Source organism: Egretta garzetta, unplaced genomic scaffold (assembly GCF_000687185.1).
Source record: "Egretta garzetta isolate BGI_Z169 unplaced genomic scaffold, ASM68718v1 scaffold41, whole genome shotgun sequence".
Classification (NCBI taxonomy): Eukaryota; Metazoa; Chordata; class Aves; order Pelecaniformes; family Ardeidae; genus Egretta; species Egretta garzetta.
Window position 1 is genome coordinate 720,516 of NW_009258755.1, and position 17,420 is coordinate 737,935.

Consider the following 17,420-nt stretch of genomic DNA (forward strand, 5'->3'; position numbering starts at 1 on the left):
GCTTCTGCCCAAGTGTAGTCACTAAAATGAATGTTTACAGAAGCATATGAGTTCCAAAGTGATGGCCAGAAGAGGTCATTGTGACTGACCCTTCTTCCTATGCAGCATGGGCTTTCCTCTGACTGCTAAAGACTATGACTTGTGTAAGTAAAGCACATTTTAAAACTCGAGTTCAATTTTTTTTTGCAGTGATACAGCATGAGTCTCACATAAAATAAATCAAAACTAAGTAAAATAAAATTTTAACAATGTCCACTCTTTAGTGACTTCTACGACACATTGGTACTTTGCAACAATGAACTAACAAGGTACTAAGTGAGGTTATTGCTGATGTCATCTGGAAAAAAGATTTAAAATGTAATTTTTGTCTTCAACTCTCAATTGTCCAGCCATTTGGAGGGAAATTACCTATCACAACACCATATTTTTTTGTCCCATTTTGGTTTGGTTCCTCTCTTTGAGGGCAACAGAGAAGGGGAAACATAAAAGGATATATCAGGAACAGCTATAACCCAGCAGACCTAGTTCCAACAGGCTGGCAGGTTGTGACCAAAGTTTCCGTATGATGCAAATTTCAGAAGGACTGCTAATTAGAGACATGCTGATGTATCCTGTACTAAAGTTGCTGCTGTATAAAGTCAGAAATTTTATGCTTAATTAGACACAACAGTGACATTTTTTTCTGCCGTTCATAAAAATGAGCTCAGTCAAATCACTCAGCATCTTTAAAAAAAAAAAACCAGCTTAAAATGCATTTTTTTTTTGATCAAATTATTATTTTCATTAGCTGGTTATACTGTAAGCATGCCTAAAGCATGCATTTTCTTCTCTACTAATAAGTAGTGTACCTTTTCTCCTGTGTCACCCTTCGGTCCATTTTCTCCAGCATCACCCTATAAATACACATTATATTTTAATGATTTTATGTAAGCACACAGCACGCAGAGAAATGTCAGCATTCCAACATCATTAGCAAGCTAATTTTGTTAATCAGGTAGTCAATCTCCCTATGATATGATCAGGAAGCATGGTTTATGTAGCTGTTATGTCTTAACATAGTCTTCACTATAACTGTAATCCCTTTCACAGGTCCTCCAAAAAACCCACAAGCTATCAAATAACTATCTTCCTGTCGGTGTAGTCTACAGACTTCCCCAGTCCACTGTGGTTTAGCAATGAAGGAATGATTTCATGGTGATTCAGCATTTTGAAATTACAAGTAAGTATGGAGTTTTTTCCAACACAGAGACATTTCCTAAATGCATCTAATCATATTCAGGTGACAGTTACACAGTTCCAATACCTTTTATTAGATTCTCACGTAACTTACGGCATATATTCTCTGAGTCTGAAGTCCTTCATGAATGACTGACAAACTAGAAAAACCTCACTGAATGCCATTCCTCCAAGGAGCCACCAAAATTACTGTTATCGCTACATAAATTCTATGCATTGTTTATTGTTAAAAAAAGTGATGTTCAGATAACACTTTTTCATGGCTGGGTGGACATTTTCTACTTTAAAAACAACTTTGTAAAGAAAAATTTCAAAATATTTATCTACAAAAAGACCCAATTTCCATTTATAGTCACATAGCCATATAGTTAAGTCCAGACTACTCCAAAAAGTCTTTGTTATATATGAGACTACAGGACAAAAATTTCTGTGGGACTTGAGGTTCATGTGAAGTGTGAGAAATATTTGAAAAGCCAAAATTATTGATGAATGTTGAGTCTAAGTAGGCTAAAAAACATTCTAGTAGGTCTTGGTCAGATAACCAATAGTAGTATTCAAATAACAATATTTATTCAGTATCTGTCATATTGCTCTGAAAATCTTAATGTAAAACTCCGTTCAGAGGACTTCTTACAACAGAGACCATTTTTTATATCACAGTCACTGACACAATGGGAACTAGCTAACAATCTAGCAGAACTTTAATTAAGGGCTTGATGAAACATGGAAACATGAAACAGTAACTGTTATGAATGTCATCCCAAGTTCATTCGACATGAGGTTATTTATAATTACATTTTTTAGGAAAAGACAAAGGATGACTATGGAAAAATATCACGATTTTAAGTAATAGAAACTCAGTATATGTTAAAATGTATAGTTATTCCTTTTGTGTCTGAAGACAAAGGATTATTGAAGTTCTTCAAATATAATTTTAACCAAAGTAATGATTTCATGAAAAGAGATTCCCAGTTACATATTTCTACATGTGGGGTATATACTTTCAAGATTCTTTTGGATTATTTTTATGATGTGCTTTTCAAAATGTGAAATGAATTGCCTTTGCAAAGCATGCTTCCAGCTGCTGTTACATGGATTTACACAGATCTGGAAGTGAAATTCAATTGCAGCTGCAAAGACATGGATGAACATTTCCAAGAACACATTGCACTGAATACAAGCAACTTACTTTTTTAAAATTTGTCTCAGTGTACTTGTAGAAGATCAGGCTGTGTACAGATTCCTACTCAAAATAAGGCTTACACCATTACTCAAACTGCACTTGTGCAGATGCAGAAGCTTGACTCTCAGTGTGTGCTCTCACATGGGTGCTCCTACCGGCCACTCTCCCTGGAAGAGCAGGATTACACCCACGTTTTGCAGTGTGGAGCTTGTTCTGCCCCCTCGTCTTGTCTTGGCGTGACTGTGGACATCAGAGAAGTAGCTCCTCGCTAACTCACTGCAAGTCAGAGCCCTGTTAGCGTATCATCTGTGCTGCCAGTACCTCTCCAGACAGTCTATAGCCTGAAAGCACTGGGGCAGATTCCCTTGTTCTTGCTTAAACTGATCCAAGCAAGAACGGAGGACTCTACTTTTGGTATGCGGAGAGCTGGTTACCACATATCCTTTGGAGTCTATGTAGTTATCACTCTGTTACCTAATTGTTTTACTCTGCCCAGGTGACAGAGCAGCGAAACCAAGTTATGAGAAATGTGTGGATCTCTCATTTATTCAGACAGGCTCATCTTTTTCTGAGACTAATCACAGTTAGGATTAGTTGCACATTTGCTCAACTGTGCAGCCTTTAACACATGACCACTGCTCTCTGTAGCTAATCCCACTGCAGCAATCACAGATCAGTAACTTCCATTAGCAGGTATTATTTGACACTCGTAAAGGCTGCACAATGCCGCACAAGTTCTAGGTAATAGCTGTATTTATTTCTTTTTAAACTCTGGATCAGTGGACTGGCAGTTCTCCAAAACAGAACCACCACAAAGGAAGAGAAACACGTCTCACCTTTTCTCCTCTTTCTCCAGGGTCACCCTGATGAAAATAATTGGGGCAAAGAAATTGTAAGTTACTAATACAAGCAAAAAATCAAAGTGTTAGTATGACTATCATTAGTATGTCAATTACTAACAATTATGTCCCAACTGATGACATTGTCTCAGATGATAAAATCCAACAAGAAACTCTTCAATAAAAAATAAAATATGTAAATTTAATAGAACTCAACAGACAATAAATCTTCAATGTAATTTTAAAAGCTTAAAGATTTGCATGTAAAGACTTTTTCCCCCCATTTTGTCCTAGATTAAACCCTGACAAACAGGCATGTGTCTTTGTGAAGTGGCCTGCCAGGACCTAGGTGACTCCTACATGTGGTTCTCCTTATTTTGGGAATGAACAAAGGAAAAATCCAAAGGTTGAATGTGAAGGAAAAGGCTTATAATTCTGTTAATGGCCCAGAAGGCTCCTCAGGAGAGACAAAAAGCCTTAAGTGTCTTGAACTAGTTCATAACTGATTCAGAGCAAAGAGCCTTCGGTACTCCTTACGTTCTCTGTAACAAAAAGATGGCTTATAGACATTATTTTTCAAAATTATAACTTCCTTGAGAATTGCCTCAATGGCAAAATGCATTTCTGCACACCAGGCTGACCCTGACAACTCATCTCTGCATTTCTGGCTCTGAACTGCACCCTGGCTCATCTTTGCCCCTCCTGATGGCTGGCAGTCGCTAGGCAACTCAAAGAGTACAGCTGTGAATACAAATTAAGCATCAACTGCTATAATTTGGCTTCTTCTGTATACAAATTAAGAAAAGGTCATGCTCCCAAATGGTTTGTTTTCATTCCTGATGGACAAGCAGCCAGTCAGTAAATGTAAAGAGCCTGCCCTGTGTGGCTGTCAGCAGAAGTGTGATGCACAGAATCAGCTGAGGAGCACATGTGCACCAAAGACGCACGCTCACAGCTGATGGGATTAGAATTTAGCATTACCCATTCCAAGAGGCCCACAGATCCCATCATCTCGGACATGGCAAGCTTTCTTTTAAATGAAGTTATCATAAGCTTTATGTTCTATTTCTCTTGTTCAATATTAAAACAGCAGAACAAATTATTTAACAATAAAATAAGTGCAAAGAGACAATCTGATGTAACAAATACAGGCAGAGACATGCTCCTAATGAGGCTAGTTGCTAACTTCCATAATAGCAGGATCAGCCCTCAAAGACTTAACCCTGCCATTCGTCAAAGAACTGACCACAGTAGTTCTTGAAAAGAAGCCTAAAACACATTGTAAGGAGCATAAACAAAGCCTTTCTAAAAAGGTCCCCAAATTCCCAAACACTTGCAGGCATAATGCATTCACTTGGCAGTGGATGCATACGCGTCAGTGCCACTGACTGGAATTATACATGCACAGCAGAAGAATATGCTTCTTTACGGTGAAATGTGTAAAGCCTCTTACAGCACTGGTCACTGGAGGGGGCAGATCATTAAAAGCCAGTCAGAATATAAACCCAAGTTGGAAAGCATGACAGTCATCTGTACATGCACTCACATAGCGTGTGCTTCTGTTTTTAATCTGTTTTCAATACCAACCTTAAGTCCTGTTGCTCCCTTCTCCCCGGCTATGCCAGGCAAACCAGGTTCACCCTAAAGGCAAAGAAAACAAAAGGTGGGGTTCAGAAAGACACAATGAAGTACATTAACAACATTTCACCTACTGTCTCATATTGGGTAAGCAATGATAAAACTTTAAAGGATTCTGTGAATATGTACTCCACAGTTGGGCACTAAAATGCCTTATTTCATCAGGCAGGGTGGATTAACTCTAATTAACTCCTGCAGAGATAAGAAATAATTCCACCAAAGATGATGGAAATACACAGGTGTCAAACTAAACAGAAAATAGAATTGTGACTTCTGATTCTGAAAAGCTGGCCAATTAACCTTAAGAGCATAGTCTACCCAGCAAGACTGCCAATGATTTCCTCTTCTCTACAACTTAGAAATACTGCAAGAAAGGCTTATCTTAAATGATTTTGACATTTGTACTTCTGGTCTCATGTGGAAGGCAGATAATGAAGAAAAATGAGAAGGACCCGTTCCAGAAATGGAAGAGTTTGGAAGAATAGGCAGCTTTTAAATTTTTTAAATATAACTCACTCATCCATCTTTCATACTCTTATACCACTGGCTGGAAAGTAGATTTAAAAGATTTAAAAATTTTCAGCACTACATCAATGATCCAAATTTTGGGTATGTTTAATGGATAGTATATATATTCTTCCGTAGTTCAAGGAGTCATAAATAATTTTCGTAAGTCAACCAACAAATAACAATTATTTACAAACCTCTTTTCTTCCCCCAAATTTAAAAACAAAAAAACCCAATCAAACAAAAAAACCCCCGAACCCTAAACAAACCCTTAAAGACATTTCCTAGTGTTTATTTCCCAGATTTATGGAAAAAACACATATATTATTTATTTTAGGTAAAATCGTAAAGCAATGGCTAGACTTTATTGTAAAACAACTAGGGGTGATGGCTAATGATGTAAAACCTTCTGCAGAACCATGCCTCAATTTCACAATACCTGTCTGCTTTGGTAACCCTCCTGTACAAAACTGCATTGCACTTCTGGGATGGCAAAGCACATCAAATAACATCCAAAAAAAGATTTGAAAAAGCCTACAGGTAGGTTCTTCTATAAGCCCTTTGCTATGTAGATGTATAAAAATGTGTAAAGAAGTTAAATACAATAACTAACATAACAATCAAATTAGAAACAGTAATTCACATCAGGAACTCAGTGGAAATTTTTCATACAGCATTCAAACTTAGTAGACATGATGAACCAACCCTCTACTCAAAAGTTACAGAGCAGATAAGATAAAGACTTGTTCCAAATACAACAACATATCTTCAAATTCTCCATAAAAGCCTTCCATTAAGAAAGGATTTTTTTCTTTCTCACTTCCACAGTCACATTTTAATCATAGTTGTATATAAACTCTGATTCTCCATGAAAGCAGGCTCCATTCCATTTCTAAATTAGGTAACAGGCTCATCAATTACATTTCAGTTTCTTCAAGAGTTGGACTATTTCAAAATATAAACCAAACCCATCGAGGTTCTAGCGAAACTCTAGTGAGGTATTTTCCAAGGCAGAGAAAAAGTGTTAGGTACCATTAAAATCACAGGGAATTAAATAGCTGTTTGAGTCAGCCCTTTTTCAAGGCTCCTTTGTACTACACTAGACTTAAGGCTGATTATAGAAGCACAGGCATTCGATATGTGAGTGGTCAGGATTTGAAGCTGTTGGAGATTAGGCCTAAGTGTCCTAAAGGATTGACCTAAAAGGCACTTGAAGAAAACTGCAGTTGACAAAATGAAGCAGAAGGGACCAATGAATATGCACTTGTTTCTCCTTATCCCCATACCCTAAACAAGTTTGTGTCTGTCCCCTTCATTTTAAAACAGCTGCTGTCGGCTGACACTTTCAAGGGCTTAAATCTCTACTCAAAGGGTTGAAGTCCCAAGTTTGCACTTTCCTCCCAGGTTTACATGTCAGTGCTGTGAATGCAGAAAGCTACTACTACGACAAAAAGGAGACTGCAAAAATGGGACAAAAGAATTATCTTACTTTCTTTGGAAAAAAGTGAAAACCTTAGGCTGTCACCTAGTCGTAATAAATCCCTATTCATGTCAGCAGTCTCATTTCTGACCTATATGTGACTTTCCTATGGCCAACACTACACTTCTGGCACTGAAAGTACTAGTCAGAGGCATTATCACAGCAGAAATTAGCTCTGGGAATGGGAAAGATTGACGGCAAACCTAGAATGATAGCACAGAAATGACCTTGTGGCTTTATGCTTTTGAAGTGATTATCCTCCTGTTTCTAATGGCCAGAAAAACAGGGGCTAAAATAATTTTCTGTCATACCTACAATATTCCTTTTACTATTTTAGAACCCTATTTTCTTGTCCATACAAGGAATCAGGGAGCAATAAGGTGAAATAAAAACATACACTACATAAACTGCTCTATATTCTACCCCTGGTGAACATACCCAGTGCACAGCAAAACGAGCTTTGTGCCTGGGAGCCTCCCTTTATCACACTGCATCTCTTGCAGGCATGACAGAGTCTGGTTTTATGTGCAGATATTCTAACAATTCCACTAAAGCTTAGCATAAAAAAACAACCAACCAAAAAAAAAAATAAAAATCAAACCACAAAAATTACCCCCTCACCCCCAAAACCAAACCTCAAAATGAGCAAAGCCTTGACAGACCTCTGATCAGTTAGGAAATTCCAAAAGTAGCTATGAAGCAAAACAGAAGTTAACATTTTGAAGGAGAGTAGATTGATGGCTCTTCCCTTGCTATACGCTAAAATACTGTGCTATTTTAGGAGTATTGGTCCCAAAAGATGATCTTGATTCTTGGCATGAAAATAGTTTAAAATACTTCTGTTAGGAAGTATAGTTAATTACTTTCCTTCCACTTATTTACTTTTCTTTATTTATTAATCAAAGCGTATATTAAAACTGGAGTGCAAAATGCTGTATGTTTCAGCCCTACAAGTTAGTGTTCTGGAGATGAACAAAAAGTACAGCTGCCCTTTAAAAGGCTGAAGACAGTTACACTGCTGTTTCAAGCAGTGATGCACGCAAGGGAAGGCTAGACGTTCAGCCATGTCATCTGATGCAATAATTTCAATCAGACTGCTTTTCAACTTGGTAAAATGAAAGAAGCTATAAAACTAGATCCTTAATCTCACATATTTTTTTACATTCACCAGGCCATGGCTAATGTCTTTCCTGACTCATATTGCAGTCTCTCTTTAATAGCAGTGACAGCAAAGGTGTTTGACAGCAGAAGCAATTGTCTTCTGCACATCATCTAGCTTTAAAATCGAGGCAGCATTTTTTTTTTTTCTTTTCACAGAATCACAGCATGGTTGAGGTTGAAAGGCACCTCTGGAGATCATCTGCTTAAGCAGGGTCACCTACAGCAGGCTGCCTAGGACCATGCACAGATGGCTTTTAAGTGTCTCCAAGGATGGAGACTCTACAGTCTCCCTGGGCAACCTGTGCCAGTGCTCAGTCATCCTCACAGTAAAGAGTTTCTTGATGTTCAGAGGGAACCTCCTGTGTTTCAGTTTGTGCCCACTGCCTCTGGTCCTGTCACTGGGCACAACTGAAAGGTGCTTGGCCCATCCTCTTTGCACCTTCCCTTCAGTTGTTGATGAGATTCCCCCTGAGCCTTCTCTTCTCTAGGCTGAACAGCCTCATCTCTCTCAGACTTTCCTCATAGGAGAGATGCTCCAGTCCCTTACCCATCTTCAAGGTCCTTTGTTGGACTCTCTCCAGTATGTCCATGTCTCTCTTGTACTGAGGAGCACACAACCAGACACAGTACTCCAAGTGAGGCCTCACCAGTGTTTCTTTCCACTTAAAGAGTAACTTTGTCTATAGTACATCTGACTTTAGCTCATAGCTTGTATTTCTGCAGTCATGAAGTCCTGAGAAATCATCACTCAGGGACTGAGGGACTGGAATCACTAAAACACAACATGTTCTAAAACTTTCTAGTGCCTATGTAAAATGCAACCCATGATCCCAATTAAAATTATAATGAAGGCCATGCTGCACCCTCACTCAAGAAAAAGATGCAAGGCTCGGAGAAATTGTGTGAAGCCACCCTCAGAGTATCCCCTTTGAACTTTCCCTGAAAGGGATGGACTGCAGGGAAGATGCTGTGGGGAGGTAGGAAGTGTCTCAGTACTCAGTTTAAAGGAATTGTAACTAGCGCTTTCTGTCCCTCTCCTGCATTCTTATCTCAGCTAGACCACACCACAGAAGCTGTGCAATGAACATCACGTGGGACAGCCATGATGTACCATAACAAAAATCAATTCTCCCTACTGACATTGAGATGGGCTATGATTTCCACCTACTGCCTCAGCAACGTGGGGCTTAACTGACACCGTGACTGACAGAGAAATAGTCTAGCAGGATGCTGTGGTACCAGCACCATCTTATAGGCGTATACTGTCTACCACAGTTTTGCTGTACTTGTAAAAGCAGTAACAGAACTACAAGATGCACCAATGTCATACCCTAATCTGCAAATATTGCACCAGAAATACTCTTCAGGTAGCCTTTAATTTCTGTTTCATATAAAGTTGTTTTCTCTTGCCTTTGAGTAACTGGACCAACCCCAGAAGGACTCTGTTTTCATGACATGACCCACTACATAAATAGACTATAAAATATTAGAAAATGCTAGAAAAGCTGCCTTTTCCTAATTTTCATGTAAAAACTATGTAGTACTAGAAGGTAATTCTCTAGACTCTTGTCTACTACAGAAAAGGACACTGCCACTAGAAACTTTGTAAGCACTTAAGTCCCCAGTTAGTCACCATCAGCATCCAAATTTATTCAGATCCAGTTGCTGAATTCACAAATGGTCTCAGAATGGTAGAAATAAAAATTTCCAGAAAATGTGCTATTGTTCTTTCACTTACCCAAAATCATACAGCTTAACTCAGCAGGAGCATAAATGTTCCAGTAATTTATTTGATGATTGCTTAGACAGAAGAATACTGCAGACACAGTGGGATTTTTTTGCTGTTGTTTATAAGCTATAGAGAAATTGCAGGGTCCCCATCAGTGGAATAATGATGGTGCATTTTCAAACAGATCCGCTGCAATGTTGTGTTTGCTGTCAATAACAGGAAAGTCTTTAACATGTTACAGCAGCTAACCTGTGGATGGGGAGGTCCCATTAACACCAATTAAGTTCCGCATGCTAACCCCAAATGCCCTGATGAGAGGACAGGCAGTTCAGTTCCTCAAAAGTAGTAGCACTCTAACAAACTTGAATTACCGTCACTACTGCAATGAATTGAAAGGAGACTGTTCCATCAGCAAACTGCAATGTCAAAGCATGACTGAACAAGTTATGTAGAAGATCACCATTAGCTATTCAAAACCTTCTGTTAATTTCCAGAACTGGCTTCAACAAAAATCTCTGAGACTCAGAAATGTTTGGATTTTTTTTTTTTCAATTACTATCAATTACCAGGGCAAACAAAATGACAACATGCCAAGAATACACCCAACCCAGCTATTCAATTCAGGAGTTTCAGATCATTCAAAGAATAACCAGAAGGATGTTCCTTTGGACAGCACACCAGAACACCTTGGTTCAAGTCCTGGCACTGTCAAGCCTATATTAACTATATAACTGTATTAACATTGATGGTCTGTCTCTGTCTTTCCTGAATTTGGGCAAAGAACATCCTTCAGCACCCTGCTCAACAAATAGGTGTAGTAATTTCCTCAGATACTCTCATGGTAGGGGCAGTCTTAATGCTTACACGGAAGTGAATCTTAAGTTGATGAGCACTCAGATGTGTAGAGCACTGCTTGGGCTCTGCTGCTAATATGAAAAAAACCTGTCAATAGAAATTCATAAAACCTACTTCAGAACAGGTCTGAAAATGTATCACCCACTGGAGTCCATATCAAAGGAGTCAAGGCAGTTGAAAGCATGCTTCTCCTTACGAGAGTGCTCTGTGCCCTGGAGGCATATACCTTCATATCCAGAATTAATCAGCTAAAAAGAACGTGGCTGGAGGCCCCAGCTTCTCTTGTTTGTAACAGAAATACAGCCTGGAGGTTGCTGTTCTGAAATAGGTTTGGTTTTGGTGAGATGTGTAATTCTCCGTACCAGGTGGTTGATATCCACCTCGCCCTGAGAAGAAAGGCTGTCAGTATTGCTATATTTTGCAGTCACTAGAATGTAATCAATTGTACGGATAAGGAAATAAAAGAGGCCCCCAACTCCAATCCAGTCTAGTTTTACTCTAAAATACATAAACGAGGACAGAAGGGAAAAAAGTGTTTTCATAGACATGTTACTGTGATTTCCATTTCAAGCCAGGGTTGAATTACCTCCTTTCAACTTGCTTTTCACCCTCCTCAGAAATAACTTACAATTGTTTGTTTAAGGACTGGAAATCTCTCCTGGCCCACTCACCAGCTGAAATTAAGTGGAAAGACTCTTCAACAAGACTCAGCTGGCCTGCAAACCTGTCTGAGAATTTGCGAACTACATTTAACGTTTCCTTCCTTTATACTTCTTTATTTGAAAAAACGTTAGTACACACATACCCTTCCTCGTTTCTCCAAAGAAATGTGATAATGCTACTTTCAAAATGTGTCTCTACATAGTACAGTACACACTGATGGGGAAATACATGTAAAATTAGAGTACTAAGAAGCATGAAGAAAGCAGTAAGAAATGTGTGCATCCAGATGCTAAGTCTACTGATAAGAAGGAAATTCCTCTGAGGTTTATCAAATTGCTATTGTCAAACTATTGAAATAATTTGAAATGAAGGGATCTATCCTGATCACACATTCTGTTCTCAATATACTCTTACAAAAACCCCGAAAAATACCAAGTACTACAGAAGAAAAATTGTTCCATGGAATTATAGAGTGAGGACTTTACACACTCCAGACAAAATCCTGTTTAAAACAAAGAGAGTAAGTTGCACAGATTCCAGAAACCGGGTGCCTTCAGGCCAAATGCAATCCTTACTTAAGGAACCTCCCCTTTTCTCCTTGTGTTGTTGCTGTCGTCACTGGGAGTCCTTATCAAATCACTACCACTTAACAAATACCAGAATACGTATTCTATACTTGCATAGCTGAACTTTCCAAGAACCCCTTTATGGCCATTTCAACATGATTAATGTAGGGATCTGATATCCCTAGATCACTGCAACTTCATATATCCATGCAGGTGTAATCCTTTTTTGTACTATTTGAGTGCCTGAGGACCTCTGGCCAGGGATGAAGAAAGGGAAAGTTATCTCCCATAGCATCTTGCTAGGAAGCAAACTGCTACAGGCAACTTGCACAACAATCTGCAAAGGAAAGGGAGCATTCAGAAAGACTCTCCTCGCTATCTCAGAAGGCTTCTGTCTATCGAAGAACAACACTCTCTCTAGGTGCAGGTATTATTAGGCAGCACCTTTCCAGTTACTGTTCTCAACAAGATAAGCAGAGTGTGGCTACAGTTTCCCAAATGTAGGAACACAGAATGTAAATGCCCTTGCAAGACTACCTGTAATGTTTCATTGGATTTGGCCTAAAAGAAAAAAATGTGGGAATGATTTTGCTGCTACTCTTAAGACAAGAAAAATCTACTAGTTAACAGTCCTGGAAAAACATGTGGGTTGTGTAAAATTACACTTACTCTAATATCCAGAGATTGTCTAAGAGAAGTGGTTCATATGTTAAGGGATTAGAAAATTGTTCTAAGTGCACTCAGAATTTATGATCTCATTCCCAGACCTATTGGTCAGACTTGTCAATCGTCTCCCATAACCCACTATTTCAATTAAAGAAGAGGTGAAGGGAAAGGAAAAGGAAAATTACAGAGACACATATAAGATGGAGATGACCTAACTCTGTATTATTCAACCACTTAAGGGGAGAGCAAAGCTAATTCACTGCTGACATTCATCGGCTGAAAGACATTTCATCATCCAGATGAAGAAAGCATTCACACACACGCTTAATTTTAAGCAAGCGCTTAACACTCACTGCCTTTTAAACTAAGAACAAATATTAACTTGGAACTTAGTGCACTGCACATGCTGCTGTTTGACAGAGCGAGCTCATTGATTAAAAGGCTACCCAGACAGTAAGGCTTTTATAAAGCCTTTTAACTACGTAACTTCTCAAAAGGGGATGACTTGCATCGCACATTCAAGTCGAGTTCAACTATTCTGCAAATCAACATGAATCTGTATGAACAAAGCCAGGAGTGCCAGCAGCCAGCTCATAGTACAGCCCAACTCTTAAAATTACTACTCTGGTCTTCAATATCTTCTGTGTCACACTGTGCTGAGAATCTGTTTTTTCCATAGAAATTGGAAGAATGGACCTTTTGGTAGCAAAATATTAGTATGGGAGTCCTAGGTTGCACAATACATTCTAGCTTTACATAAAAGCTGCTTCAGTTCAACTTTATCACTATTTCCAAGCAAACAGAATTTGTTATCTATTTATTAAAAGGGATATCAACATTCAACTTTCATCTGCTTAGTATTATATGAAAATAATATACTTTCTGCTCATAAGGAAGTGCTTGCCAGTCAGTATCAACCAGCAATTGTGAAAACAAGCAAAAGAATGTGACCACATTTCATTTTTTTCTGTATGGTTTTTGTCTTGGTACCTAGACTTTAGTTTAGTAATTAATTAATTTTTTTCTTAGAGGTCAAAAGTAAAATAGTCCAGCTACACTAAAAATATGCTGACATCTTTATTAAAGTGGCAATAATTTAGGAATGTCTTCAAAGTTTTAGATGCCATAAATATTGAAATAAATCAAATAAACATAAAACCATAAATTGAAAACATTAGGATCTGTTTTTAAAGCACATTTTAATGTTGATGAACAGCATTAAAAATGTTTTTGCATTTTTCCTTAATCAAAGGCAATTGCATATTTCTTTTCTTCCCCACGAAACATGACTGCAGGTAAGTCTATGTGGCCTCCTAAAAATAGACATACAACAACTTTGCCAATACGGCTTAAAAAAAATTCCACATCTCCCCAAATGACACTTTAATGATCAGACAAGTTTTGCACATCTGACTTATTTCATCGACATCCATTTTTTGTGCTTATTTGAGTGAAGATTGCTGGCTAGAGTTTGTACGATGATGCTAATAAAAGTAACGCTCTTGGATAAAATATGAATCATCATTTCTATTCAATGTGGTTTGCAACTTGACCCTGTCCAGTCTTCTTACGTCTTCCTGCAGATCTAAAGAAAATCATGCAACAAAGTGTGCCTTCACTGGCTTTTCACTCATACTTTGGTCACAGAAATCACTTGAATTACGTACAGCAACAGTGTCTGTGTTGCCAAGTACTGTCTACTATTCACGTTGCCGCTGAATGCAGCTATAAAACATGAAGGAAAAAAATCTCAGGTCTTAATGCAAATTTGCTTCATAATATTTTCTTATCATTTCTTGTGTGCTATCTATAACTAATTCTAAATATCTTTTCTATTGTTGTTCCACAGTAGTCGTAATACTCTGAGTATTTTAAAAATAGGTTCCTAGCACTATCAGTATCGCTAAAGCGAAATAACTGATTATTACATCATTTCTTATAACCACTGTCAAAACATAGGTCTAATATGGTATATTATGCTATTAGAAACAATACATCCTTTTTGTTAGGAAAGAGGAAGTAAAATTAAATTATCTGAAACATCTTAGCATTTTTATTCCTAGGGCTTTTGGGGAAGGAGGCAGAAGAATGGATTGTATAATATGATCTTTATACCCTACCATCTATTGCTGCTTAAATGCAGTGAACAACCTATATCATACATTTTCCTTTTGGTATTCCCTGCAAGTGCTTTTGAAGTTCACTAGGAATGTTAGTGCTTGTGAGAACAACAGATGGATAATACTGTTTACAGTCAGGGAGTGATATTATTTAAACTTCACCACCCAGATTTGCCAACAAACCTTAGCAATGCTGTGAAACAGCCCTGCTGCTTTACTGCGACCCCACCTTATGAAGGGCTGTTCTAACGACAAGTTGGCTATGGTGATGGCACTGAAAGATTACACTGACTTGCCTGAGTTAGCATTTCCTTCCAGTTGTGTTCAAGAACAAGTTGTCCCCAACTTCAATTTCACATTAATCTCCACCTGTGTTTCCAGTCCCTTTTTATTCTCTATTTGTAGGTTACATTAACAATGTATTAGCACTGTATAAATACCCAATATCAACGTAAGCATTTGTATCAAGGGACTGAGTTAACAAAAAGTAAAAAAAAATCTGCAGAAAAACTTAGTTTGTAATATATATACTGTCTGTAATGATAGTTTGTAATAACTATTCTGTCTAAAGTTACTAACCCCTAATACGCATTTCTCTCTGGAACCTATCAGTCATCATCAAATCTGAACATTAGACTCACAGCTTAATTAATTACATTTGCTGCCTGTTCAAGTAAAACTAGGAAAAATTACTTCAGAGCACAAACCAGATTGCACGGTCTCTTCCATGAAGCCAATTTGAAAACACAGCTCTGGCTGTAAGGTTGCATATTGCTCATGTGAACAATCCCTAAGTAGCTTTAATCAGCTACATAAGCAATGGCAGTACTGACAAATTCAGTGACTCACCACTTGTCCGTCTCTCCCTGGAACACCAGGCACTCCGACAGAACCCTGGTGGGAAACAGACGTCAATGTTTAGTAAATTAAACATGTCATGAAACCTTTCATCTCTTAATACAGTACTTAGAAATGATGGTGAATGCTTGCTTATTGTAACTGCAGTAAGTTTTTCAGAACCTAATTTTTATCTGAGCTCAGCTCTCTTTTCAGTTGACTTTTTATACTAATTAGACATGTTCTTATGGTGCACATTTTAATGACTGTCCGACTGTATGGCCTCTTCCAGAAAAAAGCTTCAAGCTGATGGTTGCGTTGTAATGTTGTTCACAAGAAGTGTAATAATTAAAACACAATTCCATTTAATGCTCTTGATAAACTTTGAGACTGATTCTACACAATCGAACGTAGCACCTGAACAAAACCATTAATGCTTTAAGAGGGATGCTTCAAGCTCAGTAACTGGTAGCGCCAATCTATTTTAAGGCTTTTAAAAGAAAATCTGCAACAATTCAGCCTGACAGTGCAAATTACAGATTCCCTTTTGAATTGCATCAGTATTACTGCAATCAACATTTAAAAGCCGAAACAGGCCAAACACAAGGAACAGGCAAAGAAGGAAAACAAAATATCAGCATTGACTTGTGACATCAGAGGGATCTTTCTGCAAAGTTCTTACACGATAAGTTTCTGCAGGATGGACAATGTTTTTTGAAGGAACTTGTGTGACTGTTGGTACGGATGTTCAGTGGAAACCCGAGGTATGAGGAAAGCAGGAAAACTGCATGGGCTTACACAGCGTTCTCCTCTTTTTATATAAGAATGGTGTTACTCAGCAAGGAAAATGAAAGCATTATTTTTATTTTTCATTTAAAAACACCTTAATAGGATACAGCAACATGATAGCTATTTGAAAGGCTGGCACAGTAAAAAGAGGCCAGGGGACTGGTAAAGACAGAGGCTTTGTCAACAGTGAAATGTGCAGTTTTCCAAGACCCCTAAAACAAATAAGCAACCTGTGAATCCCTTCATGCCCTGCTGTCTCTGCATCCCAAGAATCAGTGCATGACATTTCCCCCTCTATTCATATTGGTTAGAGGTTTCACTAGAAATGGTTTTGTCACAGGACACCAACACCCAAAGGGAATGTACCCAAAATGGATGCACATGTTTTTCAGTGAATAGAGTTGAGAAATCCTGTGAAACAAGAAAAGGAAGCAACCCATGAGGGCCTCAAAAAATCTCCAACATTTGAATGCCCAGGAGGCTCCAGCTCTGGGCAGAGCTGCAAGTCAGTAAGAAATAATACCCTGGCATCCCAGCATTTCTCCATGACCCAGAATGCTCTCCCCTTACTCCCAAAGCTTCCACTTTGGCATTTCTGTTGCCTCGTTTTGCTGGATGCATGGTCATGACTGCCAGCCACTGCAAAGGGCCCTAGTGAACATTTTCACATCTTTGTATAATTTTTCCAGAAAACTAGAAGACAAAGGTCAGGAAGGAATTAAATCATCAGCTTCAATAAACTATCTTATTCGTAACTGTTCCTCCACTCAGTGACAGTCTTTGATAGCTGCTGATATTTCTTATGAGACATAGGATGTTAGAAAGTGTAAATAAACCTGATTCTACCATGCCAAGTAAAGTTTATCAGGTGTCACAGAATCACAGAACGGCAAGGGTTGGAAGGGACCTCCGGAGATCATCCAGTCCAACCCCCCTGCTAAAGCAGGTTGACCCAGAACAGGTTGCACAGGACATCATCCAGGTGGGCTTTGAATATCTCCAAAGAAGGAGATTCCGCAACCTCCCTGGACAGCCTGTAAGTATGCAAAAGCTCATCAGCACATGGGCTTTGCTAATGCTGTACGTGTGAAACACTGTCCTCCCTGAGTCTTAGGGTATAGTTTTATAATGGCAACTTCAGTACAGCTTTG

General features: G+C 38.5%; 1 protein-coding gene across 1 annotated transcript in view; it reads right to left on the reverse strand.

The window, feature by feature from the left end:
• The window catches only part of COL25A1 (collagen type XXV alpha 1 chain), a gene marked incomplete at its 5' end in the record, with an annotated part of 325,700 nt that overhangs the window by 63,301 nt on the left and 244,979 nt on the right, over nucleotides 1-17,420 (reverse strand). Inside the window, 4 exons of the mRNA XM_035888891.1 lie at nucleotides 849-893; nucleotides 3,256-3,282; nucleotides 4,846-4,899; nucleotides 15,493-15,537. Of these exons, the coding sequence (XP_035744784.1) occupies nucleotides 849-893; nucleotides 3,256-3,282; nucleotides 4,846-4,899; nucleotides 15,493-15,537 (171 nt within the window). The remainder of the gene's footprint in view (nucleotides 1-848; nucleotides 894-3,255; nucleotides 3,283-4,845; nucleotides 4,900-15,492; nucleotides 15,538-17,420) is intronic.